The 24765-nt window shown below is 39.7% G+C and overlaps 1 protein-coding gene across 3 annotated transcripts in view; it reads left to right on the forward strand.

Moving 5' to 3' along the window:
- CEP104 (centrosomal protein 104) overlaps window positions 1-24765 on the forward strand; it is a 44769-nt gene that overhangs the window by 14328 nt on the left and 5676 nt on the right. For all 3 annotated transcript variants that reach the window (XM_069079267.1, XM_069079266.1, XM_069079268.1), the window contains 16 exons: window positions 1814-1876; window positions 2202-2278; window positions 6760-6928; window positions 7809-7964; window positions 8521-8751; window positions 10493-10690; window positions 11397-11564; window positions 12658-12831; window positions 15117-15293; window positions 16014-16220; window positions 16519-16635; window positions 18566-18602; window positions 18861-18942; window positions 20582-20690; window positions 22559-22697; window positions 23104-23171. In XM_069079267.1, the coding sequence (XP_068935368.1) occupies window positions 1814-1876; window positions 2202-2278; window positions 6760-6928; window positions 7809-7964; window positions 8521-8751; window positions 10493-10690; window positions 11397-11564; window positions 12658-12831; window positions 15117-15293; window positions 16014-16220; window positions 16519-16635; window positions 18566-18602; window positions 18861-18942; window positions 20582-20690; window positions 22559-22697; window positions 23104-23171 (2172 nt within the window). The remainder of the gene's footprint in view (window positions 1-1813; window positions 1877-2201; window positions 2279-6759; window positions 6929-7808; window positions 7965-8520; window positions 8752-10492; window positions 10691-11396; window positions 11565-12657; window positions 12832-15116; window positions 15294-16013; window positions 16221-16518; window positions 16636-18565; window positions 18603-18860; window positions 18943-20581; window positions 20691-22558; window positions 22698-23103; window positions 23172-24765) is intronic.

Consider the following 24765-nt stretch of genomic DNA (forward strand, 5'->3'; position numbering starts at 1 on the left):
TTCTAATTGGTCAATTGGAGCATTCTTTCATATGGTTATTAATAGTTTGTGATTCTTCTTTTGAGAACTGTTCATATTCTTTGGGGTATGAAGGACATGATTTGATTTTCAAAGCAAACTCTTCCATATTTTCCTTAAATATAGCATCTTTGATAAAAGAATCTCAAACTGAATTTAAACTTCACCAAACTTCTATGAAATGATTGTCCTGGTCAAAAATTGAAAGCATTATTTGTAAATTATAGATTGTTCTAGAATCCCATCAGTACCCCCTGACTTCTTATTCTTAACAGTTTCCTCTCTTGCAAATTGATGATGGAAATGGATTTTAACCCAACCCTGTGTGAGTAAATGGTTACAAAGATTTACCACACATACCCATATCCCTCCTTGTCACAAGTGACACACCGGCTTCTTGAACACATCAATAAGCGTTTTGACTATATCTATATAGAATAACAAAATTGAGCCAGAATTGTAAAACATGGGTCACTTGTTTTACTTTCCTAAGCAAGCTCTATGGCAAGAGACTAAAAGCATCAGGTTTTGCCACTTTCAAAGCATTGAGAATGGTTTCCTGGGAAATCAGGGCTGTTTATGATTCCCTTGAGTGGTTCCCTCTGGCTTAGAGATATGACTTGAATACTTAGCTTAGGGGATTAACTATTTTCATATCTGTTTTAAAACATATTCTAATTAACATGGTTTTAGCAAGTTTCATCCACACATTTCCAAATAATTAGTAAAACTCTAGGCTTTTCATTACTATTGCTTTTCTCTGCAAAATACCTTTGAAATTGATGTGGTCTGGAGGTGACCTTACATTCTCAAAGACTGCCTACAAAGTTCAGGACCCTGACAGGGCTTCCCAAGCTGGAAATACTTTGAGTCAGGGCCCAGCAGTGGGATGTATGTTGTTATCTGAGACCCAGCTTAGCAAAATTAATAGCAGCTTCTCACTCTTGAGCAGGCCTCCAGGTTAGAAGCTTTTCAGCTACAACAACCACTTCCTAAAACCCAGAGGCATAATCAGGATAGAGGAATGATCCATACCAATGTAGCCACAAATCCTTAGAATATTGAAATCTGTGACTGATAGGAGTCTAAGATTTTTTAAAACATGAATGATATATTATTAGCATTAAAGACAAGGTAGAAAGAATTGTAACAGCCCAGCTTGGGCCCTGTCTACTGTGGAGACCAAGGTTTTTGTTATTTTGTGTTTCAGTTTTTCTTTTCCTAAATGAAATTGAAATGGTTTTATTTTTATTAATTTATTTTAAACTTAAATACACAATAAGAAAATAAAAAGTAACATTATAAATTTAAATAGAAAATAAGAAAAGAAAAAAACATTGCCATGTGCACAGCAGAACATGAGAGGATTCAAATTATACGACAGTAAATTTCCATTTCAAGAAAGCCTATATAATAAATAATACACATTGTATTCAGAGCTGTCAATCTTTTCCTTCCTTCCTTGTAAATTTTCTTTTGTTCTCTGCTGTGCATTTTTTACTTTGTTCTTTCTCCTTCCTTTCCCCACTAAATTGGAATTTTGAAAGTTCATTAAATTTATTTTTAATAATATAATATTATTTTATATCCAACCTACAGCATGAGCAGTCATTTTATATATTAAGCATTCTGGCTTTTGGCAGATGAAAAAGTTAGTCTTTTACATTCAGCTTTTTAATAGTCACTTATGTGTAATTAGAGAAAAGTAAAAGTACAGAATGGTAGTTTGTTTTGAAAGGACCAAAATGCCTCATACCCTTTGTGTTTAATTTCTGTTGTTTTGAATTTATTTTAGGTTGCTTTAGTGGCAGTTAATATCATCGGGGACCCTGCAGACTACAGTGATGAAAGCAATATTGTAAGTTTGGGAAGTAAAACTCCAAAGGAAAAAAAAAATATTTCTAAATGAAAGTGTTTCTTGAAAAAAAAAGTGTAATCAAACTGTCATGCAAAAAAAAAAAAACCAACAAAATTTACTATTAGGTGGCCAGTTTTAACTCCTGTGTTAATAATGAAGTTTTTCTTTCATCTGGCGTTTCTGGCTCTTTCTCCAATAAACAAGGGACAGTGAGCCATTCTGAATTCTCAGGGCATTAAGTGATGCTGTCTTGAAAACATAGTTTCTCTGTTTTTAGCATGCTATCTTCTATGATATTAAAAAGAAATTTTTCTTGTCTCCAAAGAGCTCCAGAGAAAAGTTGATTGACCATTATCTTGGACAGAGTTCAGAGGAATCAGGATTAGATGGATCATATCTTGGGTAAGAATATTGCCCTTTAGGAAGATGACTGTGTAACTGTTTTCCCAGGAAGCTGGAACTATTACAGAAATAGGAATCATTTTCTTAGAATCCTGGTTTTGTGTGCCCTATAGTCTCCTCAGTTCTCAATAAGCCAATAATTGGATTGTCATAAATATATTTACAGATTAAGGTCAGGAATTAAAAAAGAAACATATTGTATTACCCTTTCAAAGATGACCTTATATTGTTCTTCTATCTGGACAATTGAATGTATCAGGTACCGCTAAGAAGTTAAAGATATACAGTCAAACAACCCAGAGAAGTCCAGACTGTTTTATTGTTACTACTCCCTAGGATTTGCCACCCCCATCTCCCTGGTCTACTTTTCTGCCTGTGATTTAGGGATTCAGTAGTGACAGGCAACTGTCCCAAGGCCATTTATCCACAAGTACAAAGTGTAGGCTGAGGTGCAGGACAAGTCACAAATATTCTGAAGAAGGAAACTCCCCACCTGGCCCTCTTTTCCTGGCCCCTAACCCTAGTGGTTTTCTCTAGTCTCAGAGATTCAGTGAAGATGAGCTTTGTGATAATTCCAGAATCTTGGGATTTTAAATTTGGGAAGGACCACAGAAGTCATGAAATCCCACCTATATCTGAAAGGAATCCTCCCTGTGATGGACCCAACAATGACAGCCATCCAACCTTTACTTAAAGTCCTCCAAGGAGAGGGAATGTTCCTTGTCCCAGGGCAGCCCTTTCTCTTCTGGGATAACTCCAATTTCTAGGAAGTTTATTTGTGACATCAGGCCTAAGTTTGTTTTTTTTGCATCCAAGACCAGACAAAATATTGAACCCTTCTTCCACACAACAGCCCTTTCTGTCCTTAGACATGCGTGTCACATGCTCTCAGAGTCACTCCTGGTTCCTTCAGTTGATGCTCACATGACTTGGACTCCAGGCTCTTCACCATCCTAGTTACCTTCCACCAATGATGGTCTCCAAGTTCTCAGTGTCCTTCTTAAACAGTGTGCCCAGAGCTGAATGCGACATCTGAGATGCAGTCTGGCCAGGGCAGAGGACAGACTATCACCTCCTTCTTCCTGGAAGTTGTGCCTCTCTGTAGCCTCAGGCCCCTCTCTCCTAACCCATTTTCAGTTTGCAGTCTACTCAGAGGTGCAGATGATCCCTTTCAAACCAACTGCTTTCAGACTCTGCCTGTCCAAGCCTGGACTTGGGAAGTTGATTTTCTTTTAACATAGATGTAATCCTTTGCATTTATATCTATTGAATTTCTTCTCATTTGAATCTGCTCAGTGCTCTAATCTACCAAAAACTTTTTGGATCCTGACTCAGTCATCTAGTGTGTTAGCCATCCCTTACAGCCCTGTGTCTTCTGCCTCTTGGCTGAGTTCGCCATGTCTGCCTTTGTCCAAGTCGTTGACACAGATGTGGAAGAGCCCAGATCAGCACCAAGTCCTGAGACACTGCTCTGGAGACCTCCTGCCACAGGGACAGCAGTGGGCCTTGAATACATCCATTCGTATTAACAGCCAGTCCTCCTCTCCCCATCTTTGCCACAAGAAGAGTCTGAAACCCTTTATCAGGAACCTTGCTAAAATCAAGGTGAACTCAAGCTACTAGTTTAATAATGGTCAAAAAAAGGAAATATGGTTAGACTCAAGGGACCTGTGCTGGATGAAGCCCTGTTCACTCTTTGTCATCATGGTTTCCTTCCTAGACATCTCCTAAATATCTCTTTAATGAGCCTTTGCATACTCAGAAATCAAAGTCAAGCTCACTAGTCTATAGTTTGGAGACTCTTTTGTTTTCTCTTTTTTGAAAATCAGGAGAACATTTGCTCTTCTCCAGTCTTGTAGTACCTCTCCCATTTTCCATGATCTTTCAAATATTCCAGACAAAAACTCAGTAATCAAAACTGCTACCATGTTGTTACCATGGCATTGCCAGCACTTAGCACAGTACCTGGTATACAGCAAACACTTAATAAATGTTTGTGTTTTTTCCTTCTTTCTTTTTTCCCTTTCTCTTCTTTTCTTCTTTCAGTCTCCTTCCTTCCTGCCTATCTTTCTTCTTTGCTCCCCTCCTTCTCTCTCCCTTTCTTTCATTCTTTTCTTTCCTTTCAGCACACAAGGATGTAGTTTGTTTGGACAAAATGATCTGAATTTATCAAAGGTAACAAGGCATTCAGTTGCTACTTCCTCAATCATCCTTTGGTGTCCGTTTCCCATTAGTGAATTTGGTTCTGTCATTTGCAGCACACAATGAAAACCAAAGTGAATAAACTTCTCTATGTTATTGGTTATCACTGACCTGACCACTCCAAGCCTTGGTTCTATGAACTCTTCTGCATCCTCCCTTTCTTCCCAGTGTAGATTTTAAAACAAAACAACAAAAAACCTTCTCGTTGCCTTTACCTTCCTGATGGCATCAGTTCATTCTGAGCTTCACCATTCCTAACATTACATTTACAGGACTTTGGCACAGTTTTCTGTTTATCCTATTACCTGAGTTTGCTTCCACCTTTTGCACATTTCTTTTAGTAAATCTCAATTGGTTAGCCTTATATCTGCATCATCCATATGAACGTCTTGAGACAAATGCCTTTTTCTTTCAGAATTTCCTTTTTGTCAGTTTCCCGTTCTTCTTTGACTAATTTTCCCTGCAGGAATATGATACGTGAGATCTTCTCTATCCTTATGGGCCCTTTGAAATCTCTTTTCCCCAAGTTTGGGATGGCTTTCAGACTCTGAACAACTTTTTTCTCTTCTGTCACAATGCTCGGATGGAGTGGTCACTTTCCCCCAAGGCTCCTGTCCTTTACAACCAAGCAACTAGTTCCTCTCTAGTAGTATCAAATGCAGAAGAAAATGCCCTCTTGTTGATTCCTCAAACCTTAGAGCAGGTCAGGAAGTTAGCTGCTCCGCTTTGGGCAGAGAAAGAGTGCTCCAGCAGATGTTTAGATGATCGAAGGGTTTCTTCATGATTGGATCTTGCTCCTGCACCAGATGTGTGATCCATTTCCCAGGCTTCTCATTTATTGCCTCTTTCTATTTAGACATGGTCTGTAGTCTTTTGTTTCTTCCACCATTGCTGACCTTTATTCAGATGTTTTCTACCATCCTTCCTCCCTTGCACTCCTGGATTTCTTCAAAATCTAACCCTAATATATAATGCTACTTCACCCCACCCCCTTTTATACACGTGATTTCTTAGGGTTAATGTATCCCCATCTACAGTATCACGGTTTTTATCTAGACAACTCTCTGATACCTATAAGGTCAATTTTTTCTCCTTGCTAATTCCTTTTGCTCAGTTCCTAAGTGCACCATTTGTATATAAACATTTGAGGCCATGAGTTTATTACTAGATCCTTCCTTGGTTTTTGTTTCCCTTGAATTCCTGACTGCCTTAACTACTAATCCCTCCTAACTATTGTCTTTGGTATTTAGCTTGGAAGATATACACAGACAGTTGTCTCCGCCTCCCATCCTTTTTAGTTTAAAGTTCTTTTCAACACTTCAGGAAAATACATTATCCCCAGTCTTTGTCAGCTGTATTCCTTCTTTGGCCAGGAGTCTGTCATAGCTTTATTTTAAGCTGTGGTCCAGAAGTCCAAATCCCACTGTCAGATACCACATTCTGAGCCAACTCTTCACTTTCCAAATCAATTTTTCTTTTTATGTCTCTTGATTCCAGTGGACAACTTTGAAGAAACCACAGTCTGTTCTCTGTTATCTTCATTTTCTTGCTCAAGACTTGATAATGATGGCCAGTACTTGTTAGATTCCTTCTGCTTTGTCATTTGTGTCATTTGTGCCTGTAAGAATCACCAAAAATGGGTAGTTGCCCTGCATTTTGATAAGTCTTCAGAGGTTCTCTTTATGTCTTGGCTATGTGCTCTGGGATGACAATAGGCCTCTGTTGTTATTATCAGGTCAACTTGCCTAAGGTCACACAGCTAATAAGGGGCAAGTCTTCTGACTCCAGATCTTATGTTCTTTCCACTACACCATGGAGTTTCACTTGTGGCAGAGATTTAGCCGCAGCTGAATTGGTTTTGTGGTAAGAATCTGACTGTGTGGCAACCATTTACATCACTCTAGATGGAGAAGGAGATATATAGCAGTATTTCTCAGGAACATGACTTGATTGGGTTGCTAAAAGATACGAAATATATTAAAACCCCTATGCCTCTGACTTCCTTTAATACTTTATAGCCTATGCCACCCAATTTAGCAATTATTTGTATATATTATTCTCTAATTCATTTAAGTTATCCTTGGCTTCCCAAGATTACAGTAGACTCCTTGAAAGTGGAGACCATGTTTTTATACTGCTTTTGTATTCCCTAAAGCTGTGATAAGTCATACATATCTGACACTTTCCAGTACACGAAGTACTTTTATAGAATATTTAATAAATAATGCTTGTTGAATTATTTAAATTATTTTTTTTAATATTTGCTGTTTTTCCTTCAGGAAACCTGACTATATTTCTCCTCTGGATGATTTAGCCTTTGATATGTACCAGGATCCAGAAGTTGCACAGATAATCCGCAGGTTAGATGAGAAGAAACGAGAAGCCGTCCAGAAAGAGCGCTATGATCACGCCAAGAAACTGAAACAGGCCATTGCTGATCTGCAGAAGGTAGATTGAGTGGGAGGGAAACAATTGTAATGATGACAATAGGTAGCACCTCCATGGCGCCCCCTGTGTGCTAAACAGTATAGACTAACGAATTGCTTTACAACTGTGATTTACAACTGAACCTTGGGAGAAAGGTGCTGTTGTGATCTCCATTTTACAGAGAAGGAAACGGAGGCATACAGAGGTTAAGTGACTTTTTCTAAGGCTCATACAGCTGTTAAGTGTTAGAGTCCTTCTTGAATTCAAATAATCAAAGCTGGTTAGCATACCTCTAGCTAGGCTTGACCCTCATGCATTGATATGGGCATATAAAAAAAAGCCACATCACTTAGCAAGGCAAGTAAAAACTTCTTAACAAAAATAGAACATCCAACGCCTAGGAGTTGGATTGTATGTCAGCCTATGATACTAAGATACTTCATTATTTTGTTTCTGGGCATTGTAAGAAAGAATAATTTAAAAATTAGAGGATAGAGATCGAATCCCAGGCTCAGATACTCAGCACCACACCCAGAAATAACTGGCCGTGTACCTTGAGCAAGTTAGTTAACCCCGATTGCTTTAAAAATTAGAGGATAATGTAAGTTAAAGATGAAATTTAGGCAGTAAATGGGCATCTGGGTGGCCTAGTGGATAGAACACCAGCCCTGGAGTCAGGAGAACCTGACTTCAAATCTGGCCTCAGACACTGGACATTTACTGTGTGTGACCTTGGGCAAGTCACTTAATCCCAGTTACCTCATCTTCCCCCCGCCAAAAAAAAAAAGTCAGTAGAATAAAATAATTTTTTTACCTTCTCAATACAGCCAACATTTGCAAATAGACAATCTCAAGTCCTATATCACTTCAGTGAAATGAAAGTGAAATTTCTTCCTTTCAGGTTGGGGAGCGTCTTGGCAGGTACGATGTGGAAAAGCGCTGTGCTGTGGAGAAAGAAGACTATGACCTTGCCAAAGAGAAGAAACAGCAGATGGAGCAGTATCGCACCAAAGTGTACCAGCAGCTGGAGCTCCACAATCTGCTAGACGCTGAGATGGTAAGTCACTTCACCAAAGGACAGATCAGGTTTTACGCCACTTGTAGGACAAGCAACTTGAAGGCTGATGGGGAGAAGCCTCACACATGGTCTGTAAACATATTTTAACACAGATATTTAAGAAAATACTCGTTCATTCACTTGACATACATTTTTTTTAAAAATACCTATTACGCTTATGGCTCTGTGAAGATACAGAGACACACAAGACATAGTCCCTGGCCCTGAGCACCTACACTGTGTGGGAGGGGAAAAGCAGAGAGGTGCACAGCTAACTAAAGAGCCTCCATTCTATGCTTATGAGAGGCTTGTGATTTAGTCAGATTAATCATTTTATGTTCTAGATGCTTATATGCTTCCATGTGTATGGCCAGCACAACGAGGACACAGTTGTGTTGGCATGTGATGTACACACCCAGATCATCTTCAGTGCAAAAACACTAGCTCCTAACATGTGCTGTGTGCTTGAGGGTTTAGTCTCAGAGCTGCTAAGACGTTTGTTATGTAGTGAAGAAAAAAATATTTTTAAGCTAAAGGTTCCTGTTTCTCTTTCTAGATTCGAAAGCCTTTTGATTTTCCCCTTGCGTCTGTGGTGCGTTCTGGCAGCCCCTGCCTGCAGAAATCTGTCCGGTCACCACAGCACCGGGAGGAGCGAACAGGAGAAAAACCCTATGTGGAAGCATTCCCCCAGGCCAAAACTCAGCTTCACAGTTCTCTGAATGTTCCCCCTAAACAGCAAGCCACTGTGGGCCAGCTGTCAGCCTCAGATTCTCTTTCTAAGATCAATGTAAGTAGCTTAAAGCCAGAATTGCTCTGCATAGACCCAAAGGAGTAATCAGGCCAAATTTCATTCAGACTTGATCACCAATACCACAGAGACTCTCTTTCTCCTCCCTCTGCCCCCAGCTTTCAAGTGCATCTCCTTTAGTCCATAGCGTGAATCATTTACCAAGTATTACTAAGCACCTACTATGTGCCAGGCCCTGGGCCAGCGTGTGCTCTGAAACAGAAGCTTTTCTCCTGGTCAAAAAGAAGGATCACCTTCCATGTCCACCTTTGGACTTCACTCTGAACTTCCCTTTGGTCTTTAATACTGATCTGTATCACCTGTATAGGAGAAAGAGCTCTGACTTGTAGACAGAGAGCCTGGGTTCAAATCCTGGCTCTGCTACTGAATGCCTGGCAAGTTACTTTATTTCTTTAGTCCTCCATTTCCTCACATGTAAAATAAAGGGATTGGACCATGTGATTTTCAGTCCTTTCACACTTAGCATGTGATCCCATCATCCATCTTCTTTACTATAATTATACTTACTATATTTATATTTATTTATATTTGATATTTATATATTATCTAACATGATATACAATATATTTATATTTACCATGTAGATAATATTTTCCATTAAATACACATCATAGGTTGTATATGCATTTGATGCAAACAAATGTCTGATTTGTTTTACAAATAGGAATTAATTTGAAAACATGAGCTACCTAAGTATTTCGGTCCTAAATCTTTGGAGTACTAAAAGAAATGACATGACCGGGGCGGCTAGGTGGTGCAGTTAATAGAGCACCAACCCTGGAGTCAGGAGGACCTGAGTTCAAATCCAGCCTCATACACTTAACACTTATTAGCCATGTGACCTTGGGCAAGTCACTTAACCCCAATTGACCTCCAAAAAGCGAAAAGAAAGAAAGAAATGACATGACCAAAGCTACGTGTAGTAGACTTTTAATAAACAACTTTATTTAATAAAATTGAAAGCTGTCTAACATCTGGTTTCCTTCTTTAAATGGGAACTTTAGACTACCGAGTAAATGAATATGTTGAGAATTATTGTATATCACCAAGCATACAGGCTAGATCTAGGTATAGTAGATAGAGCGATCAGCTTGGAATGAGGGAGACTTATCTTCCCCAGTTCAAATCTGACCTCAGACACTTACTAGCTGTGTGACCCTGGGCAAGTCATTTCACCTTGTTTGCCTCAGTTCCTCATCTGTAAAATGAGTTGGAGAAGGAAATGGCAAATCACTCCAATATCTTTGACGAGAAAACTCCAAATGGGGTCACAGAGAGTTGAACATGACTGAAAAATGACTGAATGACCCCTCCAAGCATAGACTTCACTTGACATAACAATAAAATAATGGAGACTTTGTCAATATCAACGAATTTGTTTTACTTTGACACTGCTTTAGTGATTTAATCTCTTGTTGAACTTATACTTTTAGTGGTAAATAAATAATAATTCAGGAAGAAATTGGTTACATATAGAAAGTACATAGAGCCATAATCTATGTTTTCCAAGTTAAAGTAAGAGTCATATGTGTATTGAATTGTTCCAGTGTAGTAATGTTGATAAACCCTACATCAGGTATGGCTTAAACTGACATTGCTTAGATATAACCTGTGTTCAGAGAGCACTGAAGCTGAGCGTGAGGGAATGGGGAGAAACCTAAGAGCGGAAGATCAGAGGACATGAGACGCTCAAAATAATCTTATTTTCATTCACTTTCAGGCTGATTTATTGCCTTATGATGAAAGACCTCTTCCAGCTGTTCTTAAGCAACAAGGAGAAACCTGTGTGGAACCAGAGAAGGTTGAAGAAGATGTCAGTCTGGTTCCAAAAGGCAGTATTGCAGGAGAGCCAGAGCCGCTGACTGAGAAAGCATTGAGAGAGGCCAGTTCTGCCATTGAAGTGCTGGGAGAAACTCTGGTAAAAAAATAAATGCTCGCAAAGCTTGGTATTAGTCATCTGAATGGTGATTTGACTTATAAAATCCCTTAGTGAATGGAAAGGTTTTAATTACAAAATACATTAAATTATCAGATATTAAAACTAAAATTTAAGGTGGCACCATAGTACATAGGGTGCTGGGCCTGGAGTCAGGAAGGATCATCTTCCTGAGTTCAAATCTGACCTCAGACACTTACTAGCTGTGTGACCCTGGGCAAGTCACTTAACCCCAATTGCCTTGCCTTCTCCCCTCCAAAAAAAAAAGTATTATCAACAGAGCTAGTAGTAAAAACATGTTAACTGTACTCATATCACCCAGATTAAAAAAGAAAAAAAAACAGGCTTTCTCCCTTTAGAAAGGGTCTTCTTGGATTTTTGTAGGTTCTTGTCTTCTAAGATACTTCTCTTGATTGAGTTTTTCCCAGGCTGATTTTTTTTACCAGCAAAGTTTTTCATTTCATTTGTTTTTTCCTATTTTACATTATTTTTCTTCAATATACATACTTATAGTAATTTTATGATAGATGTTTCCAGGCTTTAAGTGATTCATTCATTTTAAAACCTCCTACTCCAAATATTTTTTTAATAAACAAAAAGAAACCTCAGATAGTATTAAGCTATAGAGGTAACCAGCAATTTTAATTTTCCGTTTTATGTAAAAAATGAGAATTTTTCTTTGCATTAGGTTGCTGGAGCTTATTCTAAGACCTGGTCATACCGAGAAGATACATTGCTCTCGTTGTATAACAAGCTGATGACTATACCTGTCGGGACCCCAAAGGATGATCTAAAGAGCCTTCTCAGAGCCGCTATCTTTCTAATAAGAAGAGCCATCAAGGACCTCGTGCCTTCAGTGAGTAACTGTACTCTCTAATGCCAGGCAAACAGGCACCCACCTTCTTGATGTAATTGCGTAACAGATACCACGCCAAACTGAACAATGTGTAAATGGATAGTTTTTTTCCTGAACTCCAGAGTAATCGCACAAGTGAGAATTAGGCTGCTCTGGAACCAGTGAACTCCATGCAGTAAGAAAAATAGATGAATGATAATGTCCTTTAATTCTAAGTAAAAAGAGCGGGAAGCTGCCTTTTTCTGAAGTGCTCTTTAATCTTGAGTTGGACAACAACATCAAGACAGTTTGGGTTTTCTCCATGCTGCCTGGAAGCAGATTTCATTTAATAGTTTACAAAAATGTGTTTCAGGCATAATGGCGTGACAGTCGGCTTGTATTTTTATTTTCGTGAAACCTGTGTCATATGAAAGATGAGTGACTTTTTGAGATAGTGCTGAAACTCTTTTGAGTCCAGATAAGTGACCCTCCCCCCGCCAGAAGGGTTTGCCTTTCCTTGGGAAACAGCATTTAAGCACATAAAGAATGTTCTTGTAGCTCACCAAGAAAAACAGTATAGGGATTTAGGGAGGGGGAGGGGCCCTTTAGTGCTGTTGGTTCTTGACTGTCTTCAGCCCTCTGGACAATCCGTAGCCTTTACTGAAATGTCCCCCTTTGCCATAGATGCCAAACCCCGCCTTCCATTTCCCATCCCCTCGCCTTTGCACAGGTCACCCCCTGCCCCTGCGCTTCTTCTCCCCAGACCCTCTCTTGGAGCCCAAGGCTCCACTTCACAGCACCATCTCCCTGAAGGCCTTGATTGGTTCCCTGTGTTCTTGTTAGGGCTCCCCTTTCCATGCCTGCTACCATTTGAGATTTGCTTTATAAATATTGATGTTGGCTTTTCCACGGACGTGTTCTCCCCAGCTTCTCCCAATGGATGAAAGCTCCTGGAGAGACAAAGCCCTTTCATTTTGGTCCTTGCGTCCCCAGTGCACAAGACCCTGCTTAGCGCCCACTTGTTGAATGGAAGCAAACTCCTGAATAGCTGGACCGTGGGTCTTCTGTTGCAGTTTGTGTGCATGTCTCCAGTTGATGTTGTTGTTTTCCCAAGGTCTTTCAAGCATCACTGAAATTATTAAAGATGATCATCACACAATACATTCCTAAGCATAAGCTTGGTAAGCCAGAAACCACCCTCGCTGTGGAGAAGACTCTTCCCAATCTGCTGACTAGAACTGGGGACTCGTCTGCTCGCCTCCGCATCATAACATCAAACTTTATTCAGGTAAAAACCTCCTGTGACTCAGAGGTGACTCTCAAAACTGTCTCAGTGTTTACCTTTGAGCATTTCTGCTGTAAGCAGCTGCATGCTGTAACCAAGAGAAACTGACCTGTGCTCCTTTCAGCAGCTGTGAGTGGGCTGTGAGGCTTTGATGGGGCCTGCCATCATCAGCCTGTGGGGCACTGAGTGGGGGAATAGAAAAACAGAGGCAAAGGCACAAACCCAGAAGGAGCCATGATTCTGGCACACAGTCTGCTTTTAGCAGCACAAAAATTATCTTCCTTTTCTTTAATTATCCATTTGGCCCAGTCCCATTAGCAAACTCACAACAAGTCTCAAGATAAAACTGCATCAGAAATAAAATACATGATCAATCAGTCAGTCCAATCAGACAGCACATTGCTTGTTTTTCTCCTGGCTGAGAGTGATTTCTGCCCAAGTACTGGAGGATTACAGGCTGTTTTCTCCAAAGGATGTGAGAAAATTGAGCAGCTGCTCCTGTGTGCGCAAGGTTTAAGCACCTTCCCAGGAGGGCACCACTTGAGGCATTGACTTTTGATTATTTACTGTGGCTCACTTCCAGTCTTTGGGCAAAGGGAAAAAAGATTTTTACTCTAGATTTTTTTGACTTACAAGTTAAGAAAACTGTGGGAGCTTGTTAGTTTTATTCCAGAGGTGCCTATTATCTTAGGGCACTGTTTACCCCTATAGAGAATAGGCTTGTAGCTATATACTTGAAAGGGATTGAGAAAATAAATACAGCTATTGTTTTAAAATCAGGGCATGTAACATTCACTTTAAAAGGAGGAGAAAAAATAACCTGCGTTTTAATGAAGCCAAAAACATAAAAGAGGAAAAAAAGTTCAACATTGATTTTTTATAACTAGCCAGTTTTTAACACTCCACCACCGTAGTGCCTAGGTATAACTTATAAAATGTGCATCCCTGCCTAAGTTCTCTGTGTGTGGTGACAACACGTGACCTTTCCAGTTACCCAGGCTCAAAGCCTCCAGTGTTCCTTGATTCTTCTCTCTGCTTCACCCCCATATCCAACACTGCTTCTGCTTCCTAGTATCTCATGAGTCCATCCCTGCCTTGCCTCTCTCACTGCTACCGCCCTATTTCAGTCTCTCCCCTCCTCTTATAATAGCCTCCTACCCAGGAGCCTTACCTTAAATTTCTCCCATCTCTATTCATAGTCTATCCCTAAGATCACAATTCTGACAAACCACTCCAGTCATGACTTGCTCCTGCTCAAAGACCATTGCCTGCTACATTAAATATCTGTTCCTGAGCTCTGTACTCAGGGTTTTCCCTACCCCAGCCCACCTTGCTTCACAGCATGTTCTTTGTCACCTACTAATACTTCAGACACATCTGATCTCTCCTTACCCTCTCTTCCCTCAATGACTTTCCTTTCTGGGAATGGACCATCCCCTAATCTCTGCCTGCTGAAGTCTTTTTCCTTCATGGTTCAAATTCTGCCTTCTCTGATCACAAGCAAAAAGTGATATTCTCACCTTTGAATCTCTCATACCACCTAACTCTCCTATGTGCCTGATAACTTTCTAACTGGTATGTATTATGGTTGTTTAATTATTCATCAGCTCACAAGTCTCAGGAGGCCAAGGTCAGCATGATTTTTCATCTTTGTAATCCCAGTGCCTAAGAAAATACCTTGCATATAATGGGCTTTTAATAAATGTCTGTTGAAATGAATTTTCTTTCTTTACAAAATAATGATTATTACAAATATAAATGGAAGTAGCATACATGGTAATACTTAGATTTTTGTCCATGTTTATACATGACTAATACTTTTAATTTTACTTATCCTATTAGTACTCATACTAAGCTGAGTACAAACCCACACCACAACTATCCCCATTGGCATTTAATGCCTAAATGATAAGAATACTATCAATAAAACTGCTATAGTTTAAATTTATTAGCATTTATTAAATTGATTTTATGAGAACAATCAATGATAGAAACAAAAAAAGTTGAAATTTTCCATTAAATATTCATGTCCCCATACCCTAAGTGATAAAATAAATCCTGAAATGATCAAGATTTCAATTATTACACTTAGAGTTTGAGCTTTTTTAATTGGATTATAATAGTAAGCTTCTGGACCTTAATCATCTGATTTCCTCACAAACTATTTAATTTTCTATTTCTCTCATCTTTATTGGGTGGTATTATATCACAAAAGTTCTTCTAAATCGATGTTAAATCATATCTAGGATTTCTTAGTAGAGTTAACAAATTATGCCCTTCTTTTTTAGGAACTGGCTCTGTGTAAGGAAATAAAGCCCCTCCAAATTATTCCAACTTACTTAGTTCAACCATTAAAACAGAATTCTTCAACTCATCTGGCAATGAGTCAGGCAGACTTGCTAGCACGGTTGTTAAAAGACCTGGGGACTGAAAACTCTGGATTTACTGTCGACAATGTGATGCGGGTAAGAGCCCTCTGCAGCACTGCAGCTTCTGCTGCTGCTGCTGCTCAGTGGGTTGTTTGATCAGAAAAGACCCCAGAGGAGAGAGATGCTCATCCATCTCTTACCCAGAGCACGAGTCCCTCAAAACATTTATTGCTGTTTTATATAAAGATGAAGACCTGGACCAGGTGGCTTGTGCCAGCTGGGTTCTGACTGCCCAGAAAGTGCCGCAGGAAGTTAGAGGAAAGAGGAGTGATTATCGTAGGCTGATGGGAGGGGCAGGGGAAGGAGGAAGGAAGGCCTCAGATTGGAAAGCAAGGTTGAATCCTGGGTTTTGATTTGCAGGTAGGACTTAGATAAGTCCAAAAAAGGTATGCAAGAAGAGAGGATGATGGTATGGGCAGAGGCGAAGATTTGGGGAGTGCGCATGACGTTTTCAGAGAATAATGAGTAAGCTGTTTGACCGAGTCAGAGGGCTCATATAACACAGAAGTCAGAAATAAATTGGAGTTACATTGTGAAGACTCTTGAATGCCAAACCACAGAGACTGGACTCTGTTGTACAGTCTGTGGGGAGCCACTCAAGGACTTTGAACAGGGGGCTCATGTGCAGAGCTATGTTTCACTAGCAGTGTTCTGCAGGTAGATCGGGAGGACAAGACTGGAGGTCTAGGGAGCCCAGCTTCAAAGTGAGGAGAACCTGCAGTGTCCCTTCATTGTAAACCTGTCCTCTGTTTTTAGTTTTCAGTGAGTGCTCTAGAGCACAGAATCTACGAAATACGAGAAATTGCTATTAAGATTATTTTGGACATGTATAAGAAGCATCGGACACTAATTCTGGAGTACCTGCCTGCCGACGACGGCAACACTCGCAAGAACGTTCTCTACAAGACGCTTTTTGAGGCATTTGCAAAGATAGACGGCAGAGCCCCAGCAGCGGATGTCAGGGTCAGTTTTGAAGATCCCCACCTAGTCTTCCAGTTACAAAAAACAAATAGGAGGAACATGAGTCTACAGCTGGAAAAAAATGTAGGAGCTAAGTTAGAGGCCACATACGAGATACTGGCCATTTGGTGTGTTTTGAAATGTTTTCCTTTTCAAGTTAAACTGCAGAATTTGCTTCTCACTCTGAATGCATCATTAGTCTAAGAGAATGTCGTCAAAAGTGAGAAGCCATTTTTATATGTAGTGATTGCGTCCTGTATCCTGAGTCAGCGCTGCAAACGCTTTCATGGTTTTTTAACAGGCTCAAAAAAAAGGAGCAACAGAAGAAGCAGAAAAACAAAAGAAAGAAGAAATCAAGGTTCTGCAGGTGCAGCTGGCGGCATTGAGAGAGATTCAGGCAGAAGCTCAAATTGGAAAGGTCTGTCTCTTGGATACCCCGAAACACTCAGCCCTGGCCTCTTAGTTACCCTGCACACACACACGCCTGCCTAGCTTTTCCTCTTCACATAGACACATGGCTCAGGTGGCGGCTTTAATTCTCCTAAGGCTCTGATTTTTTTTTTTATGAAATGCATTAAAATAAACATTTCCCATTGGATAATAAAAATGACTGGTGAAATAGTCTAGTTGTCCAGCTTAGGAATTAGAGTCTGAGTTGTTGTGAATTTTCAGAGAGAAACCCACTAGGGGGTTTATGTGTAAGTGGAGAGAAGTTATCTTCTTCCCATAGGATCAGTGGTGGCAGGAGGCTTTTCTCTTTTCCATAATTCAGAGGATACTTTTCTGCCTGCAGAAATTTCAGAATCAGTTATAATACTAAGATTTTATTTAAATCCATATTAGAAAGAAAGTTCAGAGTAAACATTCTAATTGAGCCAGATAATTGAAATTATGTTGGAGAGAACCAGCAGCACAGATGTAATATGTGGGATCACGTGCTATGCAAATCTTCATTCCTTCTGTAGTTTAAACCAATGCCATAGACACTGTCATGTTTCACTCATTAAGTTCCTTAAGAGAAAGAGTTTCTTGTAAAAAGAATAAGAAAAAACATGATTCTTTATATATGTGGAGTCACAAGGGTCAGCAGCATTTTCAACCCAGGTGCCATGGCAGAGAAAAAGGACCCTGGACACCACTAGCAAGTCCAACTCTAGATAGTAAGTTTAAGGGGAAAAAAGAGATGGAAGGGGAGAGAGGTTTTAAAAATGCCATCTCAATTTAGTGAATGCTATTATAATATCTAATTTTAAAAATCTGATATCTAATTCTCTATAACAAAACAAATGGCAATTTCCAGAAGAGAACCCATAAATACTTTGCTTGTCAAGTTAATGGCAGATTCTATTAAATACAAAATTTTATGAATCAGCTAATTGATGAAGCAATCATCAATAGTATCAATTGATCTCTATAACTAAGATGTTGTGTGGCTAATATGGAAATAAGATTTTCATGAATTCATGTATATAATCATTATCAAATTGCATGGGATCTCAAGAAGGGATTGGGCAGGAGGTGGGGAGAGAATTTAGAAGTCAGGATTTTTAAAAATGAATGTTAAAAATTTTCTTATTGTAATTGGGAAATATTAATGAAATAAAAATATATTTAAAAATATAATTAAGATGTTGCTTTGATAACATTTTTTATTTGAACCTTGTATATGGTAAACGCTTGATGTTTATTAGTTGAGTTCAACCTAAAAGTATTGTAAGATAGTCTTATTATCTGAGAGGTCTTATAAAAGATATCAGTATTTAGAATGTTTCACTGATAGGTGTGGGGAGAAGTAAAATAAGTGAAGTGTTTCCCGTGATTATAGGGGGGTAAACAGAAAAGAAAGAAGGATTGATGGTCAGGGGTTAGGGCTGGGGTTCAGAAGTACCTGAACCTAAAACTATATCCCTCTCTATATGATTTTTTTTTAATTTAGTACTATGTAACTAAGTAATTTTTAATTTTTCTATCAAATTCCATTTGGTAGGATTCTCTTTTTTCTCATCTGCTGTCATTAGGACTCAAAATCATTTCCCATTAAATTCATTGACAAACTCAAGCAATAGAGAACTAAAATGGGAATAGAGAAAAGAAAGAGGGAAAGGGGAGAAGAGAACAGGATCCATTTGACATGGGGGCTAGGATCAGACCACTAAAACTTAGCTCGGTTCTATAGGTCACTTGCCTCTGATACAAATTATGTTTTTGCCATACTTTGTCTCTCAGAATACATGGGTCTTACCTAGACCATAACCTAAAAATGTCCCTTTGGCAGGATACTGGGCTCATCATCAAAGAATTGACCCATGTTTAGCCAAACTTTGACCTTTCTGTTTTTTCTGTCTTAGGACAAAGAAAGCGACCCAAGAAAGATGAAGAACCAAGGTGTGTAGAAGGTGAATCGTGCCGCCTGCACAGAGGAAACACTGCTGAATGAGGCCTTTGAATGACCTCATGTTTGTTTTCTCTTTTACAACATTCCATGGGATGCCCACTTTACTTTCCATAGGTCCTGTGCATGTTGAATGTCAGAAACATTGATAAAAGAACATTTCCAACCAAACTGATCGTGGCAGTTATGAAAAAGAAATGTTGAAATGAATCTCTTTACTTCAGTCACTTTTCTTTTGTGCATTTCTGCAGATGACCCCCAGAGGAAAGCAATTCACCCTAATGCTCCAGACATGCCCGATGATCGTGCTTCCGTTGCAAATTATTTGGATTAGTGAGTAAAGTCATGGAAAGCTCTATTTTAGGTTACTCAGAATGCAGCAGTGATGACATAAAACAGCGTGTAAAAAATTCCCTCTTAATTGTTCAGTTGTAGTTTATTGAACCCATTTTCAGTAGCTGAAAGGAACAGAAAAATTCTCTTCTTGAGTCAGTATTAAGAGTGCACAAGTCATGATGTTTTTATTTATTCCCCTTCCATTACAAACAATCAGGGAGTTGCTTTTAAAAACTCAAACTGTTATGAAGTAGCAGGATTATTTCTGAATGCAAAATAGCCATAGTGAAATCTAAAGAAACCTGGAAATTAGGGCCCCACTTATCCTTCCTGTGACAAGATTTCTCTTGTGATCTGTCCTGTGATACAATCACAGTAACTCACATGATTGGGATACTTAAATGTCTAAAAAGTTTTCCTTAGAACAGCCCTTGGGAAGGCAGTATCATGACCCCCTTTTATAGATTAAGAGACTGAGTCATCTCAGAAGTCACATGACTTGGCCAGGCTCATTCAAACATTGTCAGAATTCCAGTGCTTCACTCTTCCTTTCTGGAGTCATCAAATCTCTGATTTTGGAGGGCCCTCAAAGGCTACTGAACTCAACCCCCAACCTCCCAGCCCAGCCCAGGAATTCTCTTGGAATCTCTGATGCTTCTGTAATTCCAGTAAGGACAACAACCTGCCTTCTGGACCAGCCTTTTCTATGTACAAATTGAAAGTCACAGTGTCAGCATTGTGTGGCAAATGTACCAAGAGACTGTGCTGAGGCCACCCCTAGACAACAAAGACCTTTCCCTTATGTCTAGGCTAGCTGCCAAATGCTTTTGACTGTTTCCTCAACACTTCTCACATCTGTCTTCTCAGACAGCTAACACCCTAATTCAAGCCCTCATCATTTCTCATCTGAACCTCAGTAATAACTTCCCAGCTGGTCTCCCTGCCTCTAGTCTCTCCACCACAATCCATCCTCCAGGGTCCAGAATGAAGTATAGATCTGATTGTGCCACCCCCGTTAAAAAAAAAAAAACACTTTCAGTGACTCCCTGTTGCCTCTAGGATCCCATTAGGTTGTCAGCTCCTCAAGGGCAGGGACTAACTTTTGACTTTCTGTATCCCTAGCAGTTAGCACAGTGCCTGGAACATAGTAGGCAGTTACAGACTTCCTCAACCTGGTATTTGAGGCCTCCCACAGTCTCCCTACCTTTCTAGCCTTATTTCATGTCACTCCCCATTTACTCTTCTATTCCAAACTGGACTAGGAGATGCTTCCCATATGTGAGAGTCTCTCCCCAGACTCAGGACCTTCACCTAACGACCTGTAGCCTGGCGTGTGTGCAGTGCCTCTCTAGCTGTGACCCGCCCAAGTGCCACCTCCCATTAGCCCAGCTTGTTAATGCCAGCTCCCTCTACAGATCAGGATGTGTTCACTTACCTGTGTATGTCTTCTATATGCCTAGTGAAATCTAAGCTCCTTGAGGACAAGGACTGTGGTTTGTGTAGAAGAGTGTCCTGTACATAGGAGGCACTTTATTGACTTTTGTTGTATTGAATTATTAAATTTAAGAGAATTAAGGGTGGATGAATGTTAACATACAGATTCTTCATCCATATTTCTTTTCCTGGTTTATTTTAGTCTTTGCATCTTTTGTGGGGAAAGAGATGACTCATTCACAGAAGAAGGTTTGGATCTCCACTACTGGAAGCATTGTCCCATGTTGACCAGATGTGAACACTGCAAGCAGGTCATGCATTCTACTTAACACAGTTCCCATCTGAGCATCATTTATTCAGAGTTCATGAGAAGGCAAAGAAAGGCAGAAAAGAAGCTGAGGCCCCATTTAACAAGAAAGAAGTCCTTAGGAGAAAAGCCAGAATTTGATAACCTAATTATTAATGAAACCACCAGAACAGTCTGGTTTCTTTTCAGTAATGATGGAAGGAATGGAACATGAGCACCCTTGGGATTTGGAACTGAAAGGGACATTATAAGGAGTCCCTCTTGTCCAGTTTTACAGATGAGGAAACTGAGGCCCCATGAGATTACTTGCCCAGGGTTACCCAAGTAGTAACTACTGACCCAGGGATTTGAACCTGTCTCTCCTTATGTTCCTTACTCCAAATCCGGTGCTCTTTTCATTGCACAGTCTTTTTCCCTGTGCTTTAGTCCTGTTAAAAAAATATTTAGTTGAACAAATGGCAGATGCAGTCCTTACTCCTCTTCTCTAATAGGCACTAAACTCGGCTGTGAGGAACCAAACACTGGAGCTCTTTAGAGGAAAAATGTTTCCTTCCTTAGAGAATTTTGAAAATTAGATTGGCCCACACAGGTCTCTTGGGCTTTGGTTTGTGCTAGGCCAAGAAAATAGCTCTATAATCCCTCAGAATCATTTCTTGGGTTCTGATAGGTCAGGCTACCAGTGACCCTCATTCCTCTAGTGTCTGCCCTGGGGAGCAACTCCCTGAGGGCAGCAGAGCTGCTCTCCATACCCTTGTACCTCCTCATCCTCTCAATGTCAAACAGCCCTGTGAAGGTAGCAGAGACTCTGTTTGGCCCATGTTTGTAGCTATTTTGATGTCTTTGCTTCATGTCATTTATTTATTTATTGAAATTGATGATCAGAGTCCTGTCTCTGGGAGCTGTTACCTGTGTGACCTTGGACAGGTCTCAGCCTTCCTGGACTAAAGTTTTCTCAGCTGTAAAATGAAAGGGCTGGACTATATGAAAGCTGAGATCCATCCTTTGCAGCTCTCCAGGGATGATGCCACAAGGCAAACTGTACTTCAGAAACAACCTAAGGACTTTTTAGACCTACCTTCTTGTGATCGTTGTTTCCAGAGGATGTTGTGCTTGCGTATGCTAAACAGTAGTTAGGCTTACTTTCCAGTATAACCTTTGCCTATAGCAACTTGAGACTTCCTGTAACAAGTTTATATCAACCACTTTCCCAACAATGGTTCTGTGGCAGCTTCTGAATTGCTTAGAAACAGTCAACCAGTTAAAAACCTAGTTATTTCAGGGAGGGTGGGAATGTGTATGTAAGACCACTATATTGAACTTAGGTATACTTTGGTAATGTTTTATGTTCCAAATGTTTCCATTTTTAGAAAAATCAGACCACCTCTGAATGAAATGTGTAAATTTACTATGGTTTTAGTCTTTAAAAATCCTAAATGGAAAGCCGTACTTAGCTTTGTATACATTCAACATATTACTAATATAATGTCAAACCAAAGAAGGATCTGAGAATCACCTTTTCATTCAAGAATTCCCTAAGTGCTCACTAGCCTACATTCTCTGTTTCTCACCCCTTTGAAATGTCCTTTTATATATAACTCTTCAGCATGAAAAAAGGTGAGAGATTTTTATCCTTTGTATTTGTTGGCTGAGTCTAAGCATGAACATGGAAGGAATAACTAGTTGTTAGAGAAGATGAGCTTCCTTCTCACATTCATTTATATGTGTTACACATGTAGAGATAATGTGTTCATGTGTCTTCATACACTCACATATGTAAGCCAAGAGGGTGGTCCTGACTCGATCTGAAATAGCTTAAACCCAGCAGGGCCTTGTCCTTGTCCCTGATTCCTGACAGATTCTGTTGGTATCTAGGTGGTGGAGATAGCCAGCCTGACAGAGCACCTGCTAACGGAGTGTGACAGAAGAAACGAGTTTGGAAAGTGTCATCGCTGCAGTGAAGCTGTCTTAAAGGAAGAGCTGCCCAGACACATAAAAATCAAAGCTTGCAACCGTATGTAACCAGTGTCCCTAGGCATCTTGGCCCCTCTCTGATGTCCCTGCTCCCTCAAAAGTTCTGTGATGAACATAGAATAAACAGAGTCAGTGCACTCTCAAGATCTCATACAGTCCGAAATGCAGCAGGCATTTATTGTCTCCTGCGTACCAGCCCTGAACGTTCTATTTGATGATAGTCCTGTGTAACATCCACATGTCCTTTGCAAGGTGTAATGGTGGTCTTTCCTCTGGGCTTAGTGTGCTTGGGAAAATGAACGTATGATTGGGAAACAGAGGTCTTCTCTACTCCTGAGAGGGTTAATGCCTGAGGTTACCTAGCCTTTCTTTCCATTGCTATCTCTATATAACTGATAACATTCTGTCTAGTTAACTCAATAGTATTTTACTTTATGTCATTTTAGCTGCCAGATCAGAAAAACTTGCAAACCGGTGTCCGTTGTGTCATGAGAATTTTACACCAGGAGAGGAGGTAAGGAGTCTAAGTATTAGTCTAGCAAATTCTGGCCTTTATGATACTTAATTTTTAAATGAAATTAAGGTAACCAGTCTGAAAAACAGTCTGAATGATTATAGTATAAAGTTTGCCTCCGACCAATCAGAATAAATTTATCTAGACTTTAAGAACAGTTATTCCATTCAACCCTAAAGTAATCCTATATCCTGATAAGGTCTTACTCACTAGAACTAAACTTAATCTTGGAAATAAGGTTCCAGAATTGTACATCTGAATTACCTGCCTGTTTGCCGTACCATCATGCCTCACTAATTCAGAATAATTGAGAAGCTCCCAAATACTCAATTAGATCTGTAATCTTAGGGACTTCTGCATCTTCATTGATGAGAAGGTAGCCCCTCCATGCCTGTCTCTTCTATTCCACTCTTGTCTGTGTCGACCTGTGAGTTCACCACAGGGACCCCACCCAATACTGACCCTTCTTTAATTTCTCTTGACATCGCAAGAATTTGAGTGAGTCACTCCAATTGTCCACCTTTTATTCTGGGGCCTTGCCACTCACGTTTTCTTATTATACATTTCCCTGATGACCTCTATTACTCCTGTTCTTTTGATTGAACATATCAGAGTAAATTTCTTAAATTTCTGAATGAAATACAAAGATATATTGTTTGCAAAAACACTTGAAATATAAAAATTCATGTAGTTAAAATGAAAGACTGGAGCAGAGTTTGTGTTGCTTCAAGAACATTCAGAAAAGTAGAGGTGGCAGTCCTGATCTCAAGCCAACAGTACAGAGATGAGCAGGGAAACTACATTATGCTTAAAGGAAATATAAGTAGTGGAATATATCCATATATATGCACTAGATGACATAACTTCTAAGTACTTAAAAGGAAAAGCTAATTAAATTATAGAGGAAAATAAGACAGCAAAACTGTAATAGTTGAGGATGTCAATATGCCCCTTTCAGACCTAGACAGATCTAAGAAAAAGATAACAAAGAAGCTAAGGACTTGAGTTGAATTTTAGAAAAGTTAAATGTTTTTTTATCTTTTTTTTTTAAGTTAAATGTTTTTTAATCTTCTTTTAAAGAAGGAGCTCTTAGAAAAGGGCGGGGGGGGCGGCCAGGTGGCACACCGAGTAAAGCGCCAGCCCCAGAGTCAGGAGGACCCAAGTTCGGTTCTGGCCTCAGACACTTAACACCCACACACACAAAAAAAAAACTAGCCATGTAACCTTGGGCAAGTTACTTAACCCCAATTGCCTTCCAAAAGGCAAAAAAAAAAAAATCCCTGTTGTTTACTGAATGGGAATTTAAAAGCACATATATTTTGCAGCTGTGCCTGACAGTTTTACAAAATTTGTGGTAGGCTAGAAAAAGCCTCAGTGATGCAACATTTTGTTGGGGTTTTTTTGCTTTTTTTTTTTTGGAGGGCAGTTGGGGTTAAGTGATTTGCCTAAGGTCACATGGCTAGTTTTTGTGTTAACTGTCTGAGGCTGGATTTGAACTCAGGTCCTGTCTGGTGTTCTATTCACTGTGCCACCTAGCCACCCCCAAAATCTTTTTTTGTTGTTTTTTTTTTGAGGGCAATTGGGGTTAAGTGAC

The sequence above is a fragment of the Petaurus breviceps genome, unplaced genomic scaffold, assembly GCF_028583685.1.
Source record: "Petaurus breviceps papuanus isolate PSGF00001 unplaced genomic scaffold, PetGlider_PUasm1.0 91041, whole genome shotgun sequence".
In the NCBI taxonomy this organism is placed as follows: Eukaryota; Metazoa; Chordata; class Mammalia; order Diprotodontia; family Petauridae; genus Petaurus; species Petaurus breviceps.